This window comes from Perca fluviatilis, chromosome 22 (assembly GCF_010015445.1).
Source record: "Perca fluviatilis chromosome 22, GENO_Pfluv_1.0, whole genome shotgun sequence".
NCBI classification, from domain to species: Eukaryota; Metazoa; Chordata; class Actinopteri; order Perciformes; family Percidae; genus Perca; species Perca fluviatilis.
The window spans coordinates 22,568,066-22,591,831 of record NC_053133.1 but is presented as its reverse complement, the minus strand read 5'-3'; the positions used below and the strand labels follow the sequence as shown (position 1 = coordinate 22,591,831).

The following is a 23,766-nucleotide window of genomic DNA, read 5'->3' as shown; positions in this document are numbered from 1 at the left end:
CTTCTGCTTTCTTTGTGTTGTAATTTTAAACTGCTGCCCATCTTGTTTGAATTTGGTTAACCAATCACAAGTGGGCCAGCTGACCAATCAGAGCAGACTGAGCTTTTCAGGAAGGCGGGCCAAGAGCTCAGACAAAGTCTTTGGAAGGCCAGTTTATGCTTCTGCGTTAAATCAACACTGGGGGTACATACGTAAGTAGGAGGAGATACTGACCCTTTGCCGGACCCTACACCGTAGCTTGACGTGCATCTCTCAAAAAAATTTAACTACACGTCCGGCTGGTAAGACTCAAGGTTGGAATTTTGTAATTGTGGCTTTTTTTGTAGCAGTGGGTCCTCATTGAAGAGTTAGGCCTCAAAAAAAATGAAATGTTAATAACTAACCTTATTCAGAAAACTGTCAAGGTGAAGGAGGTATATAATGTGCAAGAATTAAAAAAAATATACAACTATAGTGAAAAAATTTTGATTTACATCTACAATATGTGCTGACAGTGGTTTTGGGGTACAATCAGAGACCATTTCCTTTGCTTGTTTCACGCTCACCATCCTCCAGTCATATATCATACTACTGATGATAATTACAAGCAGTCACATTAATCATACGGTTCCAATAGCTCAAACGCTCCCATCAATACAGCTTAACGCTCCTCCACACAATCTCTTCGAATTCTCTTTCCGCATACAAAGCCTGACATTTCAATTCAAGCTCGGCACTTCAGTCGCAGAGCAGACAATTACTGGCAGGGAGAATGCGCTGAAATACAGATAATTCCCAAACAACAGCCACCAATGAACCAGTCTGTGATCCTGAACGAATTCTCCGGTGCACGAAAACAGACGCGGCAATCGGTGGAAAAAGGCATTCGCCTCTGACGGACATGCTTAGTGGGCCGCAGCTAATGAGCCCTGATGTCCAGGCTCGAGGATTGTCAGTGAGGCAGTAGAGTTGACCAGATGCAGACGGATGACGGTGTGAGTTACACAATGTAGCACATTCACACGTGTACCTCGAGTGCAGCTCAGCTTTGATATCGTTCTCCACCTCATTGACATTCTATTTGAAGAGAAGCCTAATTAGGTGGCAACATGTATTGTAAAACTGAGGTCACACAATCTTACATACCTAACACATGAATAAAGTACTAATATACCCCCACAACAAAGTGTGTCATAGGTAGGGCTGGGTACGGAATTCAATACTTTTTAGGCACCTACCGAATTTCCTCTAAAGTATCGAGTATGGAAAAATGCCACATTATTCAATACCCAAGGAGTAAATCATTAGCGCCAGTGAGCCAATAAGCATGCAGCATGCTTCTACCAAGATCTAATAATGCTTGTGATTGGCTGTCTAACATTACACGTCATAGAGACACGCAGGACAGGGCTCACGTAGCAGGGGATGAAAAATAAGAAGGTTTGTAGTCATTTCTTTTCGTTAAAATGGATTTTATAAAATTGCTATAGTAAAGTAAAAGTAAAAAAGTATCATTTAGGAACTGGTACTGAAGTCACAGTATGGGTAATGGTATTGGTAACGGTACCTGTATTGAATTTTTTTGAACGATACCCAGCCCTATAAGTGCAATGCAGTGTTTCTTAAATATAACCACATGGAGAATCATGTGGAAAATGCACCAACGGAGAATTGATTTTTCCATAAAAAAAACATGCATTCTCTGCCCTCCTTTCTTGCTTTCCCTCCCTGTTTCCTCCTCCCTCCACCTTGCTGCTGCCTTCACCTGAAAATAGCCCAGAGAGAGTGCTCTTTTCTCTGACAAGCGGGGAGCAGTTTGCTCTCCTGTCAGGCTACAGTGGAAAGAAAGGTCCACGGCGTGTCTCCTACGAGGGTGTCGGAGAGAAGAGGAATGTGTGCATTAGCCTCCGCGGGTGCATCAAATCTGAACAGAGAGACAGAAGTGGTGGTCAATCTCTTTAGAATGAAGACAATGTGTCAGTCAACTATTAAAGGTAAGCTCACAGAGTACAGGTAGAGGCTCTCAGACTCACCAGATAAACAATGTACTTAAACACTTTACACTGGAAGCAGCCTTTTTAGGGGGACTTAAATATTCTTTGCCGAGCAGGTTATCCACCCAGTACCACCCAGCTACAACAGCGGTTGTCCAGCAACCTCAGTCTTAACATTTTTAGGTTTTTTTGAACAGAAAAAGATACAAGGTGTTAATAGGTGAGCTTTAAATGTTTTGGTAAGTATATTCTTTAAACTTCAGACAGAGCAAAACCTAGAGTTTATAGTTGAGTGTAAAGTGTAAGTTTGACAACAGAGACTACTGTTCACGTCCTGTTTTTAGACCCTTTCAGTCTCTTTTAACCATTAGGCAGTCTTTGTGTAACATTAACCATGACCATGATCCTTCACTTACCCTAACCAAGTGGTTTTAAATGCCTGAACTGGTCTAAAATGCTCTTATTTTTGAACATTCTTGCAGTTTAAAAGCAATGACAAACAACGTGAGGTTTTGATATGTGGTGGTTGTATCAATCTAAATAAGAAGGAACAGCTGGATGGAGACGGATAACTAGGGGGCGACTGTGGCTAAGTGGTAGAGAGGTCGCCTGCCAATCGGAAGGTTGGTGGTTCGATCCCTGCAGTTCCATGTCGAAGTGTCCTTGGGCAAGACACTGAACCCCGAGTTGCCCCCGATGCTGCACCATCGGAGTGTAAATGTGTGTGAATGTTTACCTGATGAGCAGGTGGTGAATGGTTCCTGTACTATGTTAAAGCGCTTTGAGTAGTCGTTAGTCGAGATAACACTATTTAAAGAAAACTTCAATGAAGAAATAATGGCTTCTCTCCTGTATAACTAACAGTAACAGTTACTTATTCGTACTTTATGTACGGTGGGGAGAGAGTCTCTTCACTCAGACCAACATAACCAAGCGTTTTCTGGCAGTAGTTGAGACCAGTTGTTTTGTACTTGTGTCATTGTACAGTAGACCGAGAGAAATAAAGCTTATTTTACTATTGTTTCACAGTGATTACGTTCTAAAGCACAAATAAATGACCATCAAACACTGCAGAGGATTTTTGTGAAGACAGATGCCCTTTCTCCTCTGCATTTTATTCATTGCAGCAGTAAACAAGGAGGTAGGCTACTCGAGTATCGATTTATGACCATTATAGGACGAAGGGAGAACTTTTCTCTTTGTTTAATATCATTAAAAGTAAAGTTAGGTTTTGCTGTCCGCTTCCTGACTCATTTTAAAAAGGACAGAGAAAGAAAGTGGTGTGCGTGAGATAGCGCCACAGTGAAATGCACGTTGTGGACGCGTGTGTCTTGGCCAAGAGAGCGAGAGAGAGAGAGAGAGAGAGAGAGAGAGAGAGCGGCAGTACTCTCTAACGTTGTAACTCTGTTTTTTTCTTCCGCTATCGCTCTGCAAAAGTTAACTCGTAGTTAGTCTATATCCTTGACGTTCCACTTCCGGGATTGCTCCGGTGCCGCTGGAAATTCTGCCGGATTTATTTTCCGTTTCCTTCTGCTTTCTTTGTGTTGTAATTTTAAACTCCGGTGGATTTATGAGGACTATGGTTAAATGCTCCTCAGATCTCTGCAGGGTAAATCCAGACATCTAGCTGGACTATCTGTCCAATCTCAGTTTTCTCTCGCATGACTATTTGCAGCGGCTCTGTACAGAGTTTAGCCCCGCCCATGACGATTCTGATTGGTTTAAAGAAATGCCATTAAACCAGAGCACGTTTTCCTCCCATCCCGGAATGCTATATGGAGAAGCCAGACCCTCCTTCAGCACACTTTGGAGGAGGGTCTGGCAAAGCGAGATCTTCTATGCTAATTTTGAGGTCAAAGTCGGACTCATCCGTCATGCTGGCTGCTGCTCTGCCTCGACAAGAAATCTAGTCACGTTTTGATCTTGTCACACCTCTAGTAAATATGAAAGTACTGACTGTTTAAACACAAATATGCAAATAGTTAACTGTATAAACATTGTAAATACATGTTTAGTAAATTAACTCAAATATATGAAATAACTTGTAAATCTTACACAAATATTTTTTTCATTTAACTAGGACTCATTGGTGAACATACTCATAACTCATGAACAGTTACTTGAAAATTGGCAAGGAGCATGACCTAATTGAAGTGTTTCATCAATGATGAAATATGATGACTAAAAAGTGCTGTATGTACTATGGTATGAAATACAGAAGGACATTGACTTTCTGCTTCATGCTACACTCGCTGTCCATCTGTTGTTAGTATGACATCCAGTACATCACCTCAAATGTGTATTATTGTCTCAATCATAGGCTATTGACAGGATGAAAAAAGAAGTATATGTGTTGCCAATAACCATTTCTTGCTCTCTCAGACTGAAGTACTATACTGTAGCCTCAAGAATGTATCTTCAGACATCTAAGAGTTGCTTGTCATTGGGTCGGGGCATGTGACTCTCCTCCTCTCCTTCTTTACTACAATAAAGAGTAGCAGAGGGTGAGAGGAAGGTCAAGAATTGAAGGTGTTGGGAGGGTAAAAAAAAAGAGCAGCTACAGCAAGAGAGTCGGAGACGGAGTTTTGTACTTGGCGTTCAATTACACTGAAGCCAGCGGGGATTGTATGCACCCATGCATACGCTGATGTCAATATGCACAGAAAAAAAAAATGGCTAACAAGGTTTTTGTTCACGCGGAATGCCTCTTGCACCGTAGTCAATAGTGGATGTCAATTACTAGAGGGTAAAGCTATCGATGCTGCTTCGTCAATTTGTTATCCAATTATGCTAGACTCCAATAGCGCTGTTCAAACTTACAGCGGAGACGTCGTAACTAAATACAAGCACAAGACTGGAATAAATGAATTTAAAATAACAACTTCATGTTGCTTAATTACATTTTCATTTGGCCATCTAATTGTGTTGCTTCACAATTAGCTAAAATGATTAAAAAACTTTCTAAATGCAAGTTATTGTCACTTTTAACACAGACACGGTTGTGGTTGACAACTACAGCAGTTCTAGTACTCAATAATTAGTCCTATAGCAAAATCTCAGATCTTTATTCAGAGTAAGCTTCGATAGTTCTTTTAAACAATATCTGCTAACTTTGATGTGAAAAATGGCAAGATGTGCCCATCAGATTGAATCCATGTTTCGGTTTTTCACAATATTATAACTTCTTTTTTTTTTTTTAAACCAAAGACATGAGTTGTGAAAACGTATTTCCTGCTGGTTGGTTAGCAGGCAGTTATAAAGGAATGACGTGTTTGGCACCTTTAATCACTGCTGTGACAGCGCCGTCAGAAAATAACATGCATTATGAGAGAACATGAACTTTGAAATCTATCTTAACTGTTCCTGTGAGCACACAGACTAGCTATCTACTTATTGGAAAGTTGTCAACCAGTTGTCAAACTTCCTGCCTGAGAGAAACTAGGTAACTATTTCTCTACAGACAAAAGAAACCCATCGAACTCATTAAGATGGATAATGCCTCTGCAAGATAGCTGTCGGCCAGATTTTGAAACTGTAAAACATGACAAAGTACACACTGAAAATTCTAGGGTGGGTATTGATAGAGAAATGTGCCTTAAACTAAATAATGCTTTATTGTTATTAAAAAAAAAGGCTGTTCCATAAATTCTATGGTCTGTTGGTTATGCAACATCAAAATGCAGGAAAAACCTGCACCGAAGTAAATAACAACACTTGTGGCCAACATAATGGTTTTATAGCCATCTGATCCTTCATCTCTTCGGACAAAGTGCAGCACTTCTTCTGATTTAGTCCAGTACAAATCTAGTTAGGTCATGATCTTGAATGAAAAGGCTTGCACTAACATCTAATAGCTTGTTGAACCAGTCAGCCCACAAACCATTCTCTCAAAACCAATGTTGCCCCTCCAATGGGGGGATGGAGAACATTAGGACCAGCTGCTTAGAATCACACACATTGCGATGTGTTCAGGCAGCCGAGGAGATGCATCTTTCCCATCCACTCTCAGGTCCACGTAGACAACACACCTTGTTTTACCATCAGGATGCTGTCTGTATTCAGACAACGCTCACGGCAAAATTGCAGGTAATAAAGTGGAAGACCGTTGCGTCGTCACACTGCTACAAATGGCAGCGAGAAAATGTCACCTCAGAGTGCACATTTAGTTCCAGGCACACGAGGTGATGTTGTTTTAGATTTCAGAGCATGCACGTACACTTTTGGAAAACGCAGGCAGTGCCATTCAGGAGTCTATCATTCACTTTCAACATCGATTTAAGTGTGAACTTGAGGATCTTTTCTGACAAACACAAAAAATGTTTCAGATGTTGGGTGATTAAAACTCTTTTATAGTGGCACCGTTCAAATACAGTACAGCATTACAAGTATTTTAACAACACCAGGGATTTGGTTAGACAGCAGATTGTAATGCAAAACTCATGTTGAAAAGCATGCTCACAATCCCAAATTCTAATTGGATTTGAAAAGAAAAAAAAAAAACATTATACAATCCATCACACGGTTTACATTTTAATATGGAGACATCCTGTATGCTCATGCTTCATATTTAACATCCCTAGTTGACTTCAGAGCCAATAACCACAACACCAGATCACAGGTTAGGATGGTTCCTCATTCCAACTCTGACAACAGGTTTCTGGTACTATGCATCTTCGTACTAGAATGAGCTGCAACACAACTTAAAGTCAGTATGAGACTTTGTCATTCTTGTGGCTGCGTGTGTGTGATGGTTATTGTGAGTAAATGCATTTTGCTTTTCTCATTTAATTTGTTCTTAGGTCTCTCTTGCAAAAACAATTTTGATCCCAGTGAGATTTTCTGGCTAAATGAAGGCCTAAATATTCCTTCTGGAGAGAAAGAATTCAAATTTTTTTATGTGAGCTAAGAAAAGGAAGGCCACATCAGTCCCTGGGCATCTGCTATCAAGGAGACCGCTATCAGAAGGGCCTGAGTCATTTATGCATTTTTAAAGAAGGGTGAAGCAAAGAGTCCTGAAATAGAATTTGGTAAGTAAAACTCAAAGACATACTGAGGGAATGAGGTTGCCTTGAAATCTGATCTACTACCTGGAAGGCTGGCGACCGGAGACCAAATATAGGCCCGGTGCTTCGGTCGTAATTGGGAGCTTTATTGATTTCCGGGCCTGTCGTCACGCCTGAGGTGACCTTTTGTTTGAGAATAATTGCTCTATTAGAGGGTTTATTCAGGCACCTGCTGGGTATCTCAGACACTATTATTGTCCAATAAGAATCCCCAGGCATTAAAGCAGTGACCCTGTTCTGATATGTGGGGTGTACAGAGAGAGTGTGACTTTCTGCACTGCAGGAGAGTATCTTCAAATCAGAACACAGGAATAGCTCGGTACATTTGTGGGTGAAAGTGAGCTGCTGGGAAGCTTGATAAGCTGATAAAATGTATTGATGGTCATTGCATTGCTTCATTTTGGAGAAGCGGTAAAAACCTTTCACTGCACTGTTCAGCACAAACTTATCATAGAACAAGAAGCACATATGAAATTACTGATTTGTTGTTCATAAATAGAAAGAAAATACTAGATACAGTGTCACGGCAAAAAAAACAGCATTTTCTACACCAACAACAAAATGTCTTGTTCTCAACAACTCTGAATATAAAAGACTGCTTCTCTACCAGTTCTGAAATAAGTACGGCCCCATTAAAATGTAGCACAGGTTCTCTTGTGGGTTCATCCCAAGTGTGATCAGCACACAGTCAACTGAGAGTTTGAAAAGTTTACCAGGGAAACTTTCTCAGGTTGTGGTTAAGCTTTTGGCTGAAGCACACTGGCCCCTTGGCCTCATCTAAAATCTAACATGAAGTCAATAATTAAAAAGAGCAAAAGAATACGGTTTCTCTTAACATAACTATTCTTTATTTATAGTATTGGGTTGTGTCTAAAAGTCAAATGTAAAAACAAAAAAACACTAACAGACAACAGTAACATATTATACCTAATCTCTTTGCCTTAAAGGAATAAAATCCTTGATATTTGACTATCAAATCAAACAGAGTAAAAAAGACTGATATAAACAGGAAGGGTCAAGCTGAGTTTCTGTTGTGAAAGCGTCATGCTCCACGTTCCCTCTGGCACCAAAACAGAACGTATATTTAAATCTGGGCGTAAACAGATATGACTCACACTTGGCTGTTTGTTCCCATGCCATCACTCCTGCTTGCTCCTTTCTTTAGAGCTCAGGTACAGAAGCATTTCCACACGCTCGCTCCTCACTAACTAGCTTTTATCACACTTAAAACATATACAAACTCATTCAAAAGGCAGCACCACAAGAAACATTAATTAAAAAACTCCATTGAAAATCTTTGACTTTGGGCTCTTTGTGCAGCCTGTCAGTGTGAACAAATGGGGGGGGGGAGCTCCTGTTCAGTGGTCTTAATGCACTTATGCTCTCTAATTCATTATTTTGCCACAAAGTAAGACATCAGCACACACTTTCTAAGTGTGATGAAATAGATTTCCAACATGTCCTTTGTTCCCTATTGGTAAACAAAAACATTGGAGAAGCTCTAAGATGCTGTTTACATGTTAAAGCCAAGAGAACTATCTTGCAAGAGTGTTTCCCCCACTCCAAATCTTACCACAACATAACATGTTCTTATTTCACAAGTATGTTGTTATGTTACCTCCACAATATAACAACTGGAGAAGAAACCCTGGAGAAGGTTGCAGGTTCTCTCTACTACTTCAAATACATTTCATGGGACAAATAGTTTCAGATATTTTAGCTCGAGTTCAAACAAATACAAACTTAAAATAAACTTTAAATAAATTTCCAAGCCTGTACACCATGAACACAAAAAAAGGCATAAGCAAGAGGTGCCAACAACATTGCCTCATGATGTGAACAACACCAACGGCATAACAACATGACTTCATGTGCACAAGTGCAGTCAAGTTAGGTTCGGTAGTACTCTGTGATCTATTTAATGAACCACCATGAACAAGGAGTGCGCCAGTCAGCCCGAGTGATCGAGCGACGGACAGAGAGACGCCACATTCACACATACGGTGAAAAAGAGAGACAAGAAGGTCAAAGAGTGAGAGGGAGAGAGAGAAAGAAAGAGAGAAAGAGAGAGAGAGAGAGAGAGAGAGAGAGAGAGAGAAACAGCCACAGAGACAGAAAACCACTTAATGGCAGAGACAGAAAAACTTAATGGGAGCTGTCCATTCAGCACCACAAAGCCACAACACAAGGCGTGAGACCAGCAATGGTATAAGGCCTACAGAAGTATTTTCATACAAGTGGCCTAACATAAAAGTAGGCTATATACAATTATTTTTTCTTGGCTTAATGGGTTTCACACATTTGCCTTGAACTTTTAATTTTTTTTTTATTTAACCTTTATTTAACCAGGTAGGCCGATTGAGAACAAATTCTCATTTGCAACGACGACCTGGCCAAGACAAGGCATAAAACGTGTAAGACAACATAGAGTAAAACATTGAATACGCAAAATATAAACAAAATTCAACAAACACTTGTATTTTTTCCTGGCATTAAGCAGCCATAAAACTCTCCACAAGTCACTCTGTAGTGCAAAATCGCCAGTTCGGCTTTGATAAGATCCTCCGACATTCGGTTCAGTATTTTGGTCTGAAGCTGTGTCATGAGACTTAAGAGCCTCTCGCAGTAGGCATTTGATACTTGGATGGAGCGTGAAAATTAGTTTGTTTGTTTGTTTTAAATCAGTGAGCTTCCATCGGGTAAGTTCTTCACAGTCTTCACCCATCTCTGATCAAAGCGATCTTCCTGTGTTTACCTCCCCGTGTACTTGTGCAACAACACAGTACTCATACAAACTGTCCATATTTATGCCTGTTTGTGGCAGAGCAAGAGCTTTTCTTTTCCCATTGTTAGTCTTTTTCCAGATTGTTTGTTCTTTTGTTTGTTTGGCACAGGCTTCCTATTTTGATTATTTAATTTGCTTCTTTGAAGCTTTAGTGCGTAACTTTTTGATATTAATGAACGTCCGTTACATTCAAGCCATCGGCAAATGAGTTAATACAAACGGTCACGGAAGGCTTGTATCATGTTGACTAGCCGACAGTTTTGTTGTCAGTACTTAGAATTCTTCATATAGCTTTAAAGCTCATACATACGAGCGAGTCGCTCGTATGTATTCTGCCATGTAGCGCCTCCATCTTTAAAATACATTAGCCTTTCGCGCTTTTACACTCAGTGACACCGTGACGAATGTCTACATTACACAATGTAGCTTTAACATTTAAAATTAATTTAAAATGTAAGTTATGTTCGAATTTCAACATTAGATATTAAAGAATACAATCTTTAATATGGATATTAAATGTAAAAGGTATTTGAAAGAGTATCCTGAGGACTGAGAGGCCAATAACTTTAGGGAGCAACTGTTCCCTACACACGGTGAAATCACTCAGGTATAACAATTACTGTTAATTTTAATATCGTATTGGCCTGAAGCAACTCAAGGGTCAGTGAAAACTCTGATAATAAATGTGTTATAAAAAAGTCATTGAATAGCTTTCTAAGGTTACCCCAAGGAATATAGTTTTTTGCTCTTCTTTTCTGAAAAGATTGCAAATGACTGAGTGGAGGATTTCACTGATATAAGCAGAGGTAGATCATATAATTCAGTGGCAATTGACAGCACACTGAGGATCACTAAAATGAGATAATAAACTCCAGAGTGCAAACCCACTGTGGGTTTCTAATATCCAAGAAGATTCAATCAGGCTGTGTAACCGCCACTTAGAATCTTTTAGTATCTCTGCTTGTTTGTAATATCCAAATGAATGATACGTTGCATAAGGGTGATTAATTAAGTGGGATATTTTTCATTATCAAAGAAGCAAAAAGTCTCTATATTGCCTAGGAATGGCGACATTTCCAGATGATGAAAAGATAATGAAAACACTTTAAATAGGTGTCCGCACACCGACTTCCTGTAGTAATTAGCATCCCGCGTGGAATGCCATTTCCAGCAAAGTGCCGATGTACCACATTTTCATATCAGCAGAACAACAATCAAAGACTCAATCAAGCTTCCTGTGGTGTTTGATGTTCGAACAAAGTCTGATGCTCGTTTGCTGGAACACTCTGAAATTAGGGCTGCATGCCCATTTGCCAGTCTGAGACTCAAATTAGCTGAGCATTTGATTCAATTTCAGCCGCTAGTCAACAAAAGGAAAAGCATAAACAAGATGGTGACAAAAATTAATGAATTATTATCATTATCCCCCCCCCCTCCCACACTCACTTTGTCTCTTTTAATCTGTGTTGGTATTTTCTTTGTACAAGGCTGCACACTGAGCTACAGCATCTCCATAGAAACTAGGCTGCCGCTGGGCATTTGGAGTGTGCCCAGCAAATGTCCTGATGAAAGTCAGTATTTCAGGCATGACACTAAACACAACTGAGGAGGCATGTAATGGCTGCCAATATTTTGAGCATGAAAAAATCAGCAGGGGGTTGACATTGTCGCCTCTGACCAATTCGCTTCCACCCAGACGTATTTCTTATGGCTGGAGGAAGCGGGAGTGGAATGCATGCCAGCAAACAGCCAGTCCAGGATAGAGCTGATAACATGACTGTCAGACCGATGACAGGGAACGCATGCTTCTCGAGTAGAGAAAGATGATATTGCAGCAGGCCGCCTACTTTCACGCTCCCATCTCCATAATGTGGTGAGCTGTCACTTTAAAATCCTCGAGTTGGTCAATTTGGAGCGCCATCAGCATTCCACGGCGGCGAGAATTATTGTAGCCATAACAATAACACTAAAGGTTCCAAGCAATAAATGTCAGCAGGAACAGTGGTTGTAACATTGGGCCCAGGCTTTGAAAAAGCAAGCTCATTCCTCTAGGCTTGTGCCAGGCTGAGCAGCCAGATGCCAAGATTCGGGCACAGCCTTTAGCCTCCTGCAGGCTACCGAGTGGCTCGGTGTGCTGCCTCATCCAGCAATTTGCGTCACTGAAGAAAGTGGGGAGGACACTGTTGTTCATTTTTATTTTAAAGGAAACGATACAGCTTTGCAAAATAAGGATTTTAACAACCTATACCAGATGTTGAGAGCAAAGTCTGAAACCAAAGCTTAAATAAGACAAATATAATGACATTCCAAGCTCAGCTGTGTGTATCACTTTGAGCTGTCAGACGTCCCCAACATGGGCACAAAACAACTCCTAGCAGCATGTCCAATGAAGCTGGAGCACCAGCTTCTCCTAATTCGCATCTGAGCCTACAGGCAATTACCTGCTTATCGTTCATGACTAGCACTCGCTCTTGTGAATGTTTGTCACTGACGTGGAGGTGGCGCCAAAACGACAGTTGGGGGACTGTGAACCTGGCAACGCTCAACGTTTCAATTAGAGGCTCGGCGGAACATGGCGGCTCCGGATCGCCTTCCTGCTCCACAGCTCTGGGCTTCTAATTATAGCAGGTCGATAAGGCCAGAAAACACAGCTCGAATGGACTGAGGCAAGACACAGATAAACACACGCACAAGAATACAGAGACATGTTAACTTATACACTGACTCCCGCATGCATTTTATAGGGTGCACAGGTACAGGCTGACACTCCCCTGACAGTCTGAAGCATGATTAATCACACTTGCTGACTATTTTCGCTCAGCATACCAAACGGACTTGCAACCAAAAGACTGGACACTTCTGGTTCAAAAACCTATTGTAGATCATATAAGTATTCTAAATACAGTTAGCTTATGTACCTCCTTATGAAACTGTTTTTCACCTGAACACAAGGGAGAAAGGAAAGAAAGCTCTGGTTAAGGCGAGCTCCTTCATTTATGGAAATATGCCCACTCTGGTTGATAGAGAAAGAGAGTTTAATGGAATCTATATACATACCCTGTGCTGACGTCCATAGCGCATTAGGGACACAATTACATTAAAACAAAAGAAGACACCTGACTGAAAGAAATGCTGACCTTTTCCTAAATGAGGTGGTTTTACACACTGTTTGGAAACTCCTCCTAAATTGTATTTACTCACAGACACACACAAACAGACACACACACACCTGATGTCTACACAGACCATTAGCGAGATGGAGGATTATCGTGACATTTAGTTTGACCGTTGCTCCAAACACTGAATATTTATTGCTGTATTAAAGCACCCCATGTTATAAGCCGTTTTGGCAAAGAACATTTAAATCATGACAACAATCATGATAAATCGCTCTGGTTGCTGCCTGGCAATCTCGCCTCTAATCTCCACTCTAGACCCCAACAACAACGGCTCAATTGTTCATAATTGCCCTTAAGATGAACTATGGCACAAACATTAGGGGCATCCAATTCTCCTCGAAATCCATCTCCCACTCCCTCTTATCAGTCAAGGGCACTCTGTGAACAGGAGGAATTGGCCTATTATCTTTTTGCATTCCAAAAGTGAATCATCTCGTCACTCTTTGCTTTTCCAAACCTATTTTGGTCACGCCACTTATCTCTCTCATTAAAAAGTGGCTGTGCGGAAATAACATAACACAGTGCGTTGGGGGAAAACAAAAGAGATTAAGTGTACGTGATAACAGTGATTCACCATATGGTAGTAGCTCAGTCAGTAGGGAGTTGGGTTGGGAACCGGAGGGTTGCTGGTTCAAGTCCCCATATGGACCAAAGTATGGTGGTGGACTGGTAGCTGGAAAGGTACCAGTTCACCTCCTGGGCACTGCCAAGGTGCTCTTGAGCAAGCCACTGAACCCCAAACTGCTCAGGGTGCTGTAATTCAAGCCTGTGTATAATAATAACAGAGTGAAAGCATTGTAATTTCCCCTTGTGGGATTAATAAATTATTATTAATATGAAAAAAGCTATGCACAAGTAAAGAAAGCATCAAAATGATAGATAAGTTGCAGTTTCAAATCAAATCAGTGTATTCCCTAAAAGAACTATACTATACTAATCTGTCTGGGGAGCACAGTAGCTAGAACCTGGCAAGAGAACCAGAAATTTAAATTATGCAGAGTAGATGCAGGGATGAGTTCTATATAACCTCATGCATATGAAAAACTGCCTCTTGGGAGGGAAGTTTTCTATTTTTGCACTTTACATTTTCACACTTTTTGCTTAAACTCTCAAGCAAAATGTCTCACACTGACGGAGCAGGTGCTGGTCTAGTCTCTGCCTTAAAGCGTCAGTCACTTTGGTTCTCTTTAAGTTGCCTTTGTATTTTGTCTGCATTGGGACATTTGCTCCTCCTGGCATTTTGTTCTCAGGATTGTACATCACTTCATTCGGTAAAGTGTTATTACCTCCGCCAAGGAGGTTATGTTTTAGGTTTATCTGTTTGTTTGTCTTTCAGCAGGATCACTGAAAAACTACTGGCCTGATTTTCATTAAAGTTGGTGGAAGGGAGCATGGGGCCAAGGAAGAACTCATTATATTTTGGAGGAGTTCCGAATCACGGGGCGTATTCAGAAATTGCCATAGCGAGATAGTAGATTCATGTGGGGTCGGAATAATCGGGGAAATGGGTTTCCGACATTTTAACTGCTTTTACATTGTGAGACAGGGCATGCCTTGGCGGAGGTCTGCACTCTCCGAGTGCCCTTCTAGTTTATTGAATGAAATGACGAAAAAAAGAAACTCTCTGAACGTCAAAAGACGTCCTTGTGCCATTGACTCCTGTCTCACAGCTGCCTGCAAACCATTCCTCTTTTTATGGAGGAGGTTAAATGAAAGTGGAAGGTTCAACACCGCTAATATGCTACGTTAGCTTTCACCGAAATTGAACTCTAAGTGAAAACCGAGTGCAGATTTACTATTTACTTTGTCCTCACAGGATGAATCTATTAATCACGGCCATTCCATTGAAATGAATTGAGTTTGTTTTAAATGTGTGACCGGGCCTTTACACACGCTACACAGGCAGAGCAAATCTGCATTTATATGATCTCATTTGTGACCATTCCGTTACGGGACTTCCTGGCAGATCAACAGGCATGATGACACCTTGACACCTGATTTGGCAACACGTCCTGGTCACTTTCACAATAAACTACTTATCACATTACCAGTGAATTGGCTTGTGTAAAGGGGAAAACAGTCTTCATTAACAACATTAGGCAACCTGATGAACAGTTGCAGCTCTGGATCGACGGATAACAAATGCATTCTGTAGATGTACCGATTTGGAAAAAGGAAACTCTGGGGAACACTGGAACACCGCCACTGCTGTATCGAACTTACCGCAGGCAGGTCCATGCTTAAAACCACAAAAGCCAAAGTATGCGCCGCGCAGATGACTCGTCATCGTCCCACTGTGTCTTGTGTGCAAGCTGCTACTTTAATTAACATCCGTTTAAGCACTTGTTACTTGAGCTATTCATCAGCAGGCCACAGAGGCAGCGGCTTTACCACAGCGAGGTGAAGGAAACCTAACACGGCTGATTAGAACCGCTACTTGTTTTCTCCTAGTGTGATTACACAAAACAAAACATACCAAAATGTTTAAGTCAAACATCATCAATTCGACAACATTCAAGCCTTTCACCATCTTAAAAGAGCATGTTCCCGTCTGGCTTTTTTCCTCCTATATTTTGACTTTCAAGTGAGCATCTTCACCTTTGATTCTTGCATTTATCAGCTCATAGCAGACGGGCACCGTTTCAGATAAACAACATTTTATCAATATTTGACAAGAGCACATCCCCTGAAATCGTACTTACTAGATGTAGGACTTGGAGTACATTGAGTTTACTAAGTAGGTATCATAGTATCTTAGAAAAAACTTAAGAATATAAATAAATAGGCAACGAGAAAGTCTTTTTTGAGTTGGACAGGATTTTATACCCTTTTTCTCCTAGAAAAAGGGTATAAAACTTAGAATAGCAAATTCCGTGGCCGGGTTAGCTCAGTTGGTGGAGCAGGCGCACATGTGTAGAGGTTTGCTCCTCGACGCAGCGGCCGCGGGTTCGATTCTGACTGCGGCCCTTTGCTGCGGGTCGTTCCCCCCTCTCTCTCCCCTTTCATGTCTTCAGCTGTCCTGTGAAAATGAAGGCCTAAAATGCCCCAAAAAAAGAATCTTAAAAAAAAAAAAAGAATAGCAAATTCCCCTATGCTATAGTCTTTGTCATTTTTAACTCCACTGTTGGCCTGGTGGAGATGTAGACAGCCATGTGCTTTCTCTGGTACATATAATGATGCAAGATACATCTAATCACCTCACCTGCCCGCAAAGAGTCTAATAGGCATATTCATGTATCACAAATGTGACAAGAAAAAGAAATCATGATTTGAGAGCAACAAAAAGCTACAGAGTAAGTAAGACCTACCATCCTATCCAATACTATGGCTTATTTATAATTAATTTCCTTCTTTGGTCCTTGGGTATCTATTCTCTTCAGGAACACCCGCAGGCTGCTCCGCTCAGCTGTTTCACAAGCTGCTGTCCTGATCGGAGGTTTTGGCTTTGAATCCCACCCAAAGTCCTTTACTGCTCTGCTACTATGAGATGCTACTAAATCAACTTTAACAGGGCAGACCTCGCGTTTCAGCTTGGCTCTCACAGGGTCCAAGTCTCTCCCTTTAGCATGCATTACCCGCTACAGCTTCCCAAGTTCGCTAGTCACACAGAATGTGAAAAAGCAGTTAAAAGCCCGACCATCGGGCTGGATGGCGGTGGCATCTCCGCAGATGTCTTCCCCATTAAATGTTGGGGCTGTGCTTTAAAGCTCCAACTGCCTGTGGGAAGTAAGTGAGAAATCTGAACTGGGAAAACCCCAATTACTCATGTAATGTGACATCCTTAAACTGCTCACAGCAGATATATGTTTACAAAGCCAGCTGCTTTATGAGTTTGTGAGGCTTTTGGACACAAGCTGTTCTCACTGGTTTATCTTATTTTTTGGTGAAGAAGTGCCCATGCCAAGCACTGGAATTTAATTTGAGCAAGCACCTTGTGCCAAATTCACAGTTTCCCAAATCACTGTACTCTCTGTCACAGCACTAGATGGGAGTATTTTGGCAACAAAATAGTGCTACTTTAGCTTTAATTCCATCTAAAGTGTCTTGCCTTTGTAAGTTCATTACTACCCTGACTCAACCTTTCACACCTTGAGAACCTCCGCCCCGTTGGAGTAATGAGTGTTAGTGGTGTGACTCTCCCTGTCTGTGCTGCGGCTAGCTGATTACTGGAGAGCTGTTGCTATCTCTGGTGAGCTGCCCTCTATCTCCGTCCTCTGTCCCTGGACCACAAGCCCGGCCAGCAGACCATCAATCAGGAGGCCGCAACAGGACCTCACGTAATCACAGCCGCTGTGTATGTCTGCACGCACCAGCTGCAATGTGTTTGCCCGTGTGTGTGCATGCATGCATGTCTATGTTACATTGCCGATTTTACAACCTGATATGCTTGAAGCAATTTTTCACTTTGCTGGAGCGTCACGCCTCAAGAAAATCCACTGACAGCCGCCATTGATTATATACCGGTGTTCCAGCATCACCAGCTCTCGAATCTTGTCAGTAATTACAAAAAAAGGTCAGTTCCTGCAGGTGTAATTTACTTATTTGTGCTCAAACTTAAACTATAATTAAATACAATCATTTTTATTTATTTTTGGTATAGAGTTGAAATTAATCATTTAAATCAATTATCGAGAAAAAAAAAAGTTTTCAAATGTAAGGATTTGTTTTCTCTTTGGTTTGCTATTACAAATGTAGATGTAGATATGAAAAGATCTACATCTACATCTAGGTTTAATGCAGCTGGATGGACAAAAGAAGTCCTTTGAAGATGGGGTGTTGGAAATGTTACACCGTTTTCTGACATCCATTAATGTATTAGTTCGAAAAATGATCAAAAATGAATTGATAATGGATGACAATCCTCAGCTGTAGCCATATTGGTCTACAAAATGTTAGAAAATAGTAAATGAACATCCGAGTTCAAAGTGATGTCTTGAATTCACAATACACAAAAGGAAAAAGCAGCAACTCCTTACATGTGTGAAGCCGAAACCAGCAAACTCTGCCTTTTTTGCTTGAGGATTGACAAAAAAAAAAAAAAAAGAATCAATCGTCAGTTGCTTTCGCTGATGTTTGCGCCTACACAGCCAGTGTGCAGAATATGCAGGGTGGGACTGGCGGCCCTTTGGCTGCCTCCAAGGGTGTGACTGACAGCCTGCAGCTAAATCACAGCGGGGGAAGATTGTCTGCTTGGCAGGATAAAGCAGAGTGCCCCTCTCACCTTTTCTGTCATCTTCAGACAGGTGCAGCGCACAGGTGGAGGCCAGCAGTGACAGATGCCGTCTAAAGTTACAGTTTGTGTTGATAGACATGGTTCAAAGCACAGAACGTTTACTAAATGATTCCTAAACAGCTTCCTGGACATTTAAATACAGGATTCACACAAAATGAGTTAAGGAAGGTAAAACATGATAGTGACCGAGATAGTCCTTTTTGTAATGTGTGTAGTCCTATTTTTCAGGCAGTAATGAAATTATTGAATCTAGACACAATGAAAACAAACATCTGCCAGAGCATTTTCCCAGCGGTAATGCTGTAAAAAGAGTGCTTGGGTATATTGCTGATTAGGTGCTACATTGTTAGAACTTCAAAAGAAATCTGCCATTTCTGAAACAACTGGAAAAGTTACATTTATTTTTCTTCAAACTTTCATAGATTTCCTATAGTGGGAACCCTTGTAAAAAGGTGTTAGTACACATTCACTGGCTCTGTGCTGCAGGAGGAGGTGCATTATTTGTCAACCCTGACACTTAACAGAGCACAACAGAAAATGAGTGGTCTTTTTTTTTTTTTCCGGCTCATGAAATATTGATTCTTAAAAATAAAATCCATTGTTTCCTCCATTATTTAGGCAAGCGTGTACCTCTGTAGAGGCGGGTCAACAGATGCTCCATCATCACTGAGTGATGGTGGGAGCAAAGAAAACGGAGCAGAGCCACCCTGCACCACACTGAACGCAACAGTGTTTCCAGCCTTCAGACTGGAGAGACAGTTGAGCTTTTCTGAAGAGGTCAGACGCTTTAAAAGGCGTTTGATCACATAGGTGGAAAAGCACGAGCATGACATGGTGATTTAAATGCGATTCAAAGTGTTAACATAAACACAAGTCGCACATTTGCAGGCCTTTTACATTAGGAACCATCTGATCCAAGTTGGGCTAATTGAGCTGATTTGCGTGTCTTACTGCAAGGTGAAGCGCACTGGAGGGAATGGAAAACACAAACTGTGTGTTGTCCCCCGTGCGTAAAGGCACTGAATAATGATCACCGCATAATAACGATGACGATCGCAGGCGAGCACGAGGCTGTAAATCAGCACGGCACCGGCTATCACTTCAAATTGACTCTTAGTGCAAATGTCTACTACAGTACGAGCGTAGGGGCTACCAAATCATTATGTTTTCCTCCAACACACCATTGCAAGCGGTCAGACAAAAGTCACTGCAGCGCTGCCTGCCAATATGATTTAGTGTTGGCCAACTAAAGCAGGGCGACACAGGTTGATGTTGCTTTTAATATGCGAAGGCAAGAGAGAGGAAAAGCTCATCGGTACCTGTTCTTGCTGGTGAGCCGTTTTCGCCGGTGCATTGCCTTCCTTCGCCGTGGTCATGATTCCCCTAAAGCTGGGAGAAACTGTTGTTTCCCCGGCAGGAGAAAAAAAAAAATTCAAATACAGAAATCTACACAGGTGCTGTAGAGAATCACCGGCAGGCACAAGAAGAAGAAGAAGAAGATGATGTATTCACGGCGCCTACAGGCTGCGTTTGCAGCGGCCAAGGTGTAAAATATCAAGTGGTGGAAGGAAGGACGCGCTGCTCAAGATGAGAAAAGGCAAAAGATTATTAGTGGAAGCGAAAGAGAAGAGGAGGAGACAGCAGAGAGAGAGAGAGAGAGAGAGAGAGAGAGAGAGAGAGAGAGAGAGAGAGAGAGAGAGAGAGAGACAGAAGCTGCGCATCTCTTTAAACGCTTGATGAGGGACTATGGGTGAGCTGTTCAATATTCCACAAGCGCGTGTACCCACACGCACGCACGCACGCACGGGCACCCCCCCCCCAAACACACACACACACACACACACACACACACAACACACAACCACACACACACACACACACACACACACACACACACGTGTCAGTCAGCCAAGTGGGGCTACGTGTTGCAGAGTGAGTGGGTATCAGTTAAAAATTGCACCAAAAAAAATTAAATACTGAAACTTGAATGCTGAATTCATGAATGTAAGCTCATCAAATTTCCATTTGCAACCAGAAGGACATTCTAACACTCTTACTTTCAATCATATGGTGTCACATATCTATTAGTTTATTCATATTCACTATTCACAAAATAAAGGCCCATCTCATTAAATCAGGTCCCATCACTTCGTCTGTCAGAGACACTGTTGTGGTAAAGCTGCTGGTAAACTAGGCAAGTAGAATTAAAGCCCGTGTTCCTGCTGCATCTGGAGATAACAATTTCTGCGTTATGTAACTTTCTTGCTGTAATTAGAAACAAAACACTAATGTGCTACTGCGCTGATGCGATAGTAATGGCACTGACACACTAAGTGGTTTGAATGTAATGTAAAAGGATTAAATATTACACTCAAACAGCAGCAGCAGAAATAATAGTCAACAGTGAAAATGTTTAAGACACAAGTGGCTGTAAAAACATTATGATCCCAGGAATGAAGTAGTTGCAATAAAGTAGAACTTATTAGGACTAGGCAAATACAGCTTTTAATAAAGTTCAGTCAGTCTGAGATTTCAACTAAATTCTGAGACTAAAATATAATTAACACATTCAGTTTACTGCAGCAGTGAAAGGAACCTCTCATGTTTATATATATATATATATATATACAGTACAGGCCAAAAGTTTGGACACACCTTCTCATTCAATGCGTTTCCTTTTATTTTCATGACTATTTACATTGTAGATTCTCACTGAAGGCATCAAAACTATGAATGAACACCTATGGAATTATGTACTTAACAAAAAAGTGTGAAATAACTCAAAACATGTCTTATATTTTAGATTCTTCCAAGTAGCCACCCTTTGCTTTTTTATTAATAAGGGGGAAAAAATCCACTAATTAACCCTGACAAAGCACACCTGTGAAGTGAAAACCATTTCAGGTGACTACCTCATGAAGCTCGTTGAGAGAACACCAAGGGTTTGCAGAGTTATCAAAAAAGCAAAGGGTGGTTACTTTGAAGAATCTAAAATATAAGACACGTTTTCAGTTATTTCACACTTTTTTGTTAAGTACATAATTCCATATGTGTTCATTCATAGTTTTGATGCCTTCAGTGAGAATCTACAATGTAAATAGTCATGAAAATAAAGAAACACATTGAATGAGAAGGTGTGTCCAAACTTTTGGCCTGTACCGTGTGTGTGTGTGTGTGTGTGTGTGTGTGTGTGTGTGTGTGTGTGTGTGTGTGTGTGTGTGTGTGTGTGTGTGTGTGTGTGTGTGTGTATGTATGTATGTATGTTATATATATATATATATATATATATATATATATATATATATATTTCACGATAAGAACCAGACTTGTTTTGTTCCATTAATTACATCTACAAAAACTGTTGTACAATCCCTATTAAACTCTGCGAGGAAATGATTTCCTTTGATTCGTTCTGAGATGTGCTTAATGTTAATTAATACCTTAGTCTCCAGTTTGACTATTTATATTGTAGGTGTGCAACCCAATGTGCTACACTGTTAATTAAAGTCTGGTGGCAGCTCGGTGAAGCCAATTACCCTGGAATCCCGAATGAATGTCTGCAGTGTTGCTTCATGTGAGCGGCCGAGCACATGAAAAGGCTTGGCTTTCAAAAAGGTAGCCTCAAAGGACAAAATCCACCGCCTGACACCCTTGAATGAGATATCATTGTGTTATTTTGTTTTGTAATTTACTTTCACGGCCCATGAGTTTTAGCCTTGTTAGTGACTTTTCTACTTCTTCTCTTTGTCATATTTTAAAGGTCCCATGACATGGTGCTCTTTGGATGCTTTTATATAGGTCTTAGTGGTCCCCTAATACTGTATCTGAAGGCTCTTTCCCGAAATTCAGCCTTGGTGCAGAATTACAGCCACTAGAGCCAGTCCCACAATGAGCTTTCCTTAGTATGTGACATTTCTGTGTCTGTAGCTATTGAGGAGGAGAGAGGGGGGGCAAGGTGGAGGTTGGGGGTGTGGCCTTGACCAACTGCCACTTTGTTCGTTTGAAAGCCATGCTGTCTCTCTCTCATGAGTGGGCCAAATTCTCTGGGCGGGCAAAGCAGAGAAAGGGGAGGTAACTTTGCTCCTTATGAGGTCATAAGAAGCAAGATTCCAGATCGGCCCATCTGAGCTTTTATTTTCTCAAAGGCAGAGCAGGATACCCAGGGCTCGGTTTACACCTATCACCATTTTTAGCCACTGGGAGACCATAGGCAGGCTGGGGGAACGCATATTAATGTTAATGTTAAAAAAAACTCATAAAGTGAAATTTTCATGCCATGGGACCTTTAAGGTGTTACGATGCTAATGTTTGCTAAATAGCACTAGACACAAGTATTGGACAAAATGAAATCAAATTGACCTTAGTGAAGTTAAGGGATCACCAAAGTTCCTACAATTCATCCTGAGGAATACACAAACTGAAAAAAAGCTTTGTAAACTGACCGACCAACTGAAAGGGTGTTTGGTTTTTTAAGCCCCTAACGTCGTCTTCCAGGCAGCACTTAATGGAAGGCACTAGGGTTAGGCAAGGGTTAGGGCTAGGTGCCTTGAAGTCGACAGTCACAGTGCTGTCTTGAAGTCGACGGTGGGGTATTAAAACACCATTGAGCAACTGAAAGACAGACCAACATTTGCTGAGCCACACCACTAAAAACCATTTGAAAAGTGTCTTGTATTTCCAACGCATTGTCATGAACGGGTTTGTATGATATCATACGAAAAGTTATGCACACTAAATGTATGCTATAATACGAAAACTAGGAGACCGCCTACAGTGCTCTGTGCTACAGAGTGGCAGTTGCTAGCTGTTTAAGCCGTTACAGAGCTTTGTGACGCCGGCTCCGTTGCTCCGTCACAGCTCGTTGTATCAGCGGCAGTTGGTAGATGTGTTTAGCTGCTACAGAGCTCCGCGACACCGGCTATAGTGCTCAGCATGGTGCTCTGTCAGGTCAGCGGTAGTTGGTGGTTCAGTTGCCCGAGAATAGGTGACTGTGTGCCGGGTACAAAGCACCACGAGCTGCAGGTCGTGGTGCTCCATCAGGTTAGCGGTAGTTGGTGGTTCAGTTGCCCGAGAATAGGTGACTGTTTTGGGTACAGAGCACTGCGAGCTGCCAGGCATTTCAGCGGAGATTACAGCTAAGTGTAGGCAAGAAAAAGTGAGGGTTATGCGGCGATGGGTAACACTTACCTACTTATACTTACCTACAATAAGGTACACAAATTATTTATTAGTTACTGTTTTTGAAAGGGTAGTTACCCTTTTTCAGAAGGTTAACGGATGGTTAGTTACCCTTTTTCAAAAGGGTAGTTACCCTTTTTCAGAAGGGTAGTTACCCTTTTTCAAAAGGGTAGTTACCCTTTTTCAGAAGGGTAGTTACCCTTTTTCAGAAGGGTAATGAATGGTTAGTTACCCTTTTTCAGAAGGGTAGTTACCCTTTTTCAAAAGGGTAGGTACCCTTTTTCAGAAGGGTAGTTACCCTTTTTCAGAAGGGTAATGAATGGTTAGTTACCCTTTTTCAGAAGGGTAGTTACCC

At 41.3% G+C, this 23,766-nt stretch overlaps 1 protein-coding gene across 5 annotated transcripts in view; it reads right to left on the bottom strand.

The window, feature by feature from the left end:
• dpp6a (dipeptidyl-peptidase 6a) overlaps positions 1-23,766 on the bottom strand; it is a 255,328-nt gene that overhangs the window by 89,755 nt on the left and 141,807 nt on the right. The window contains exon 1 of one of the 5 annotated variants that reach the window (XM_039789864.1): positions 19,553-19,887. The exons of the other annotated variants lie outside the window; for them this stretch is intronic. Within the exon in view, the coding sequence (XP_039645798.1) occupies positions 19,553-19,609 (57 nt within the window). The 5' untranslated portion in view covers positions 19,610-19,887. Of the gene's footprint in view, positions 1-19,552; positions 19,888-23,766 lie in introns of those variants that run through there. 5 annotated transcript variants of the gene reach the window in all.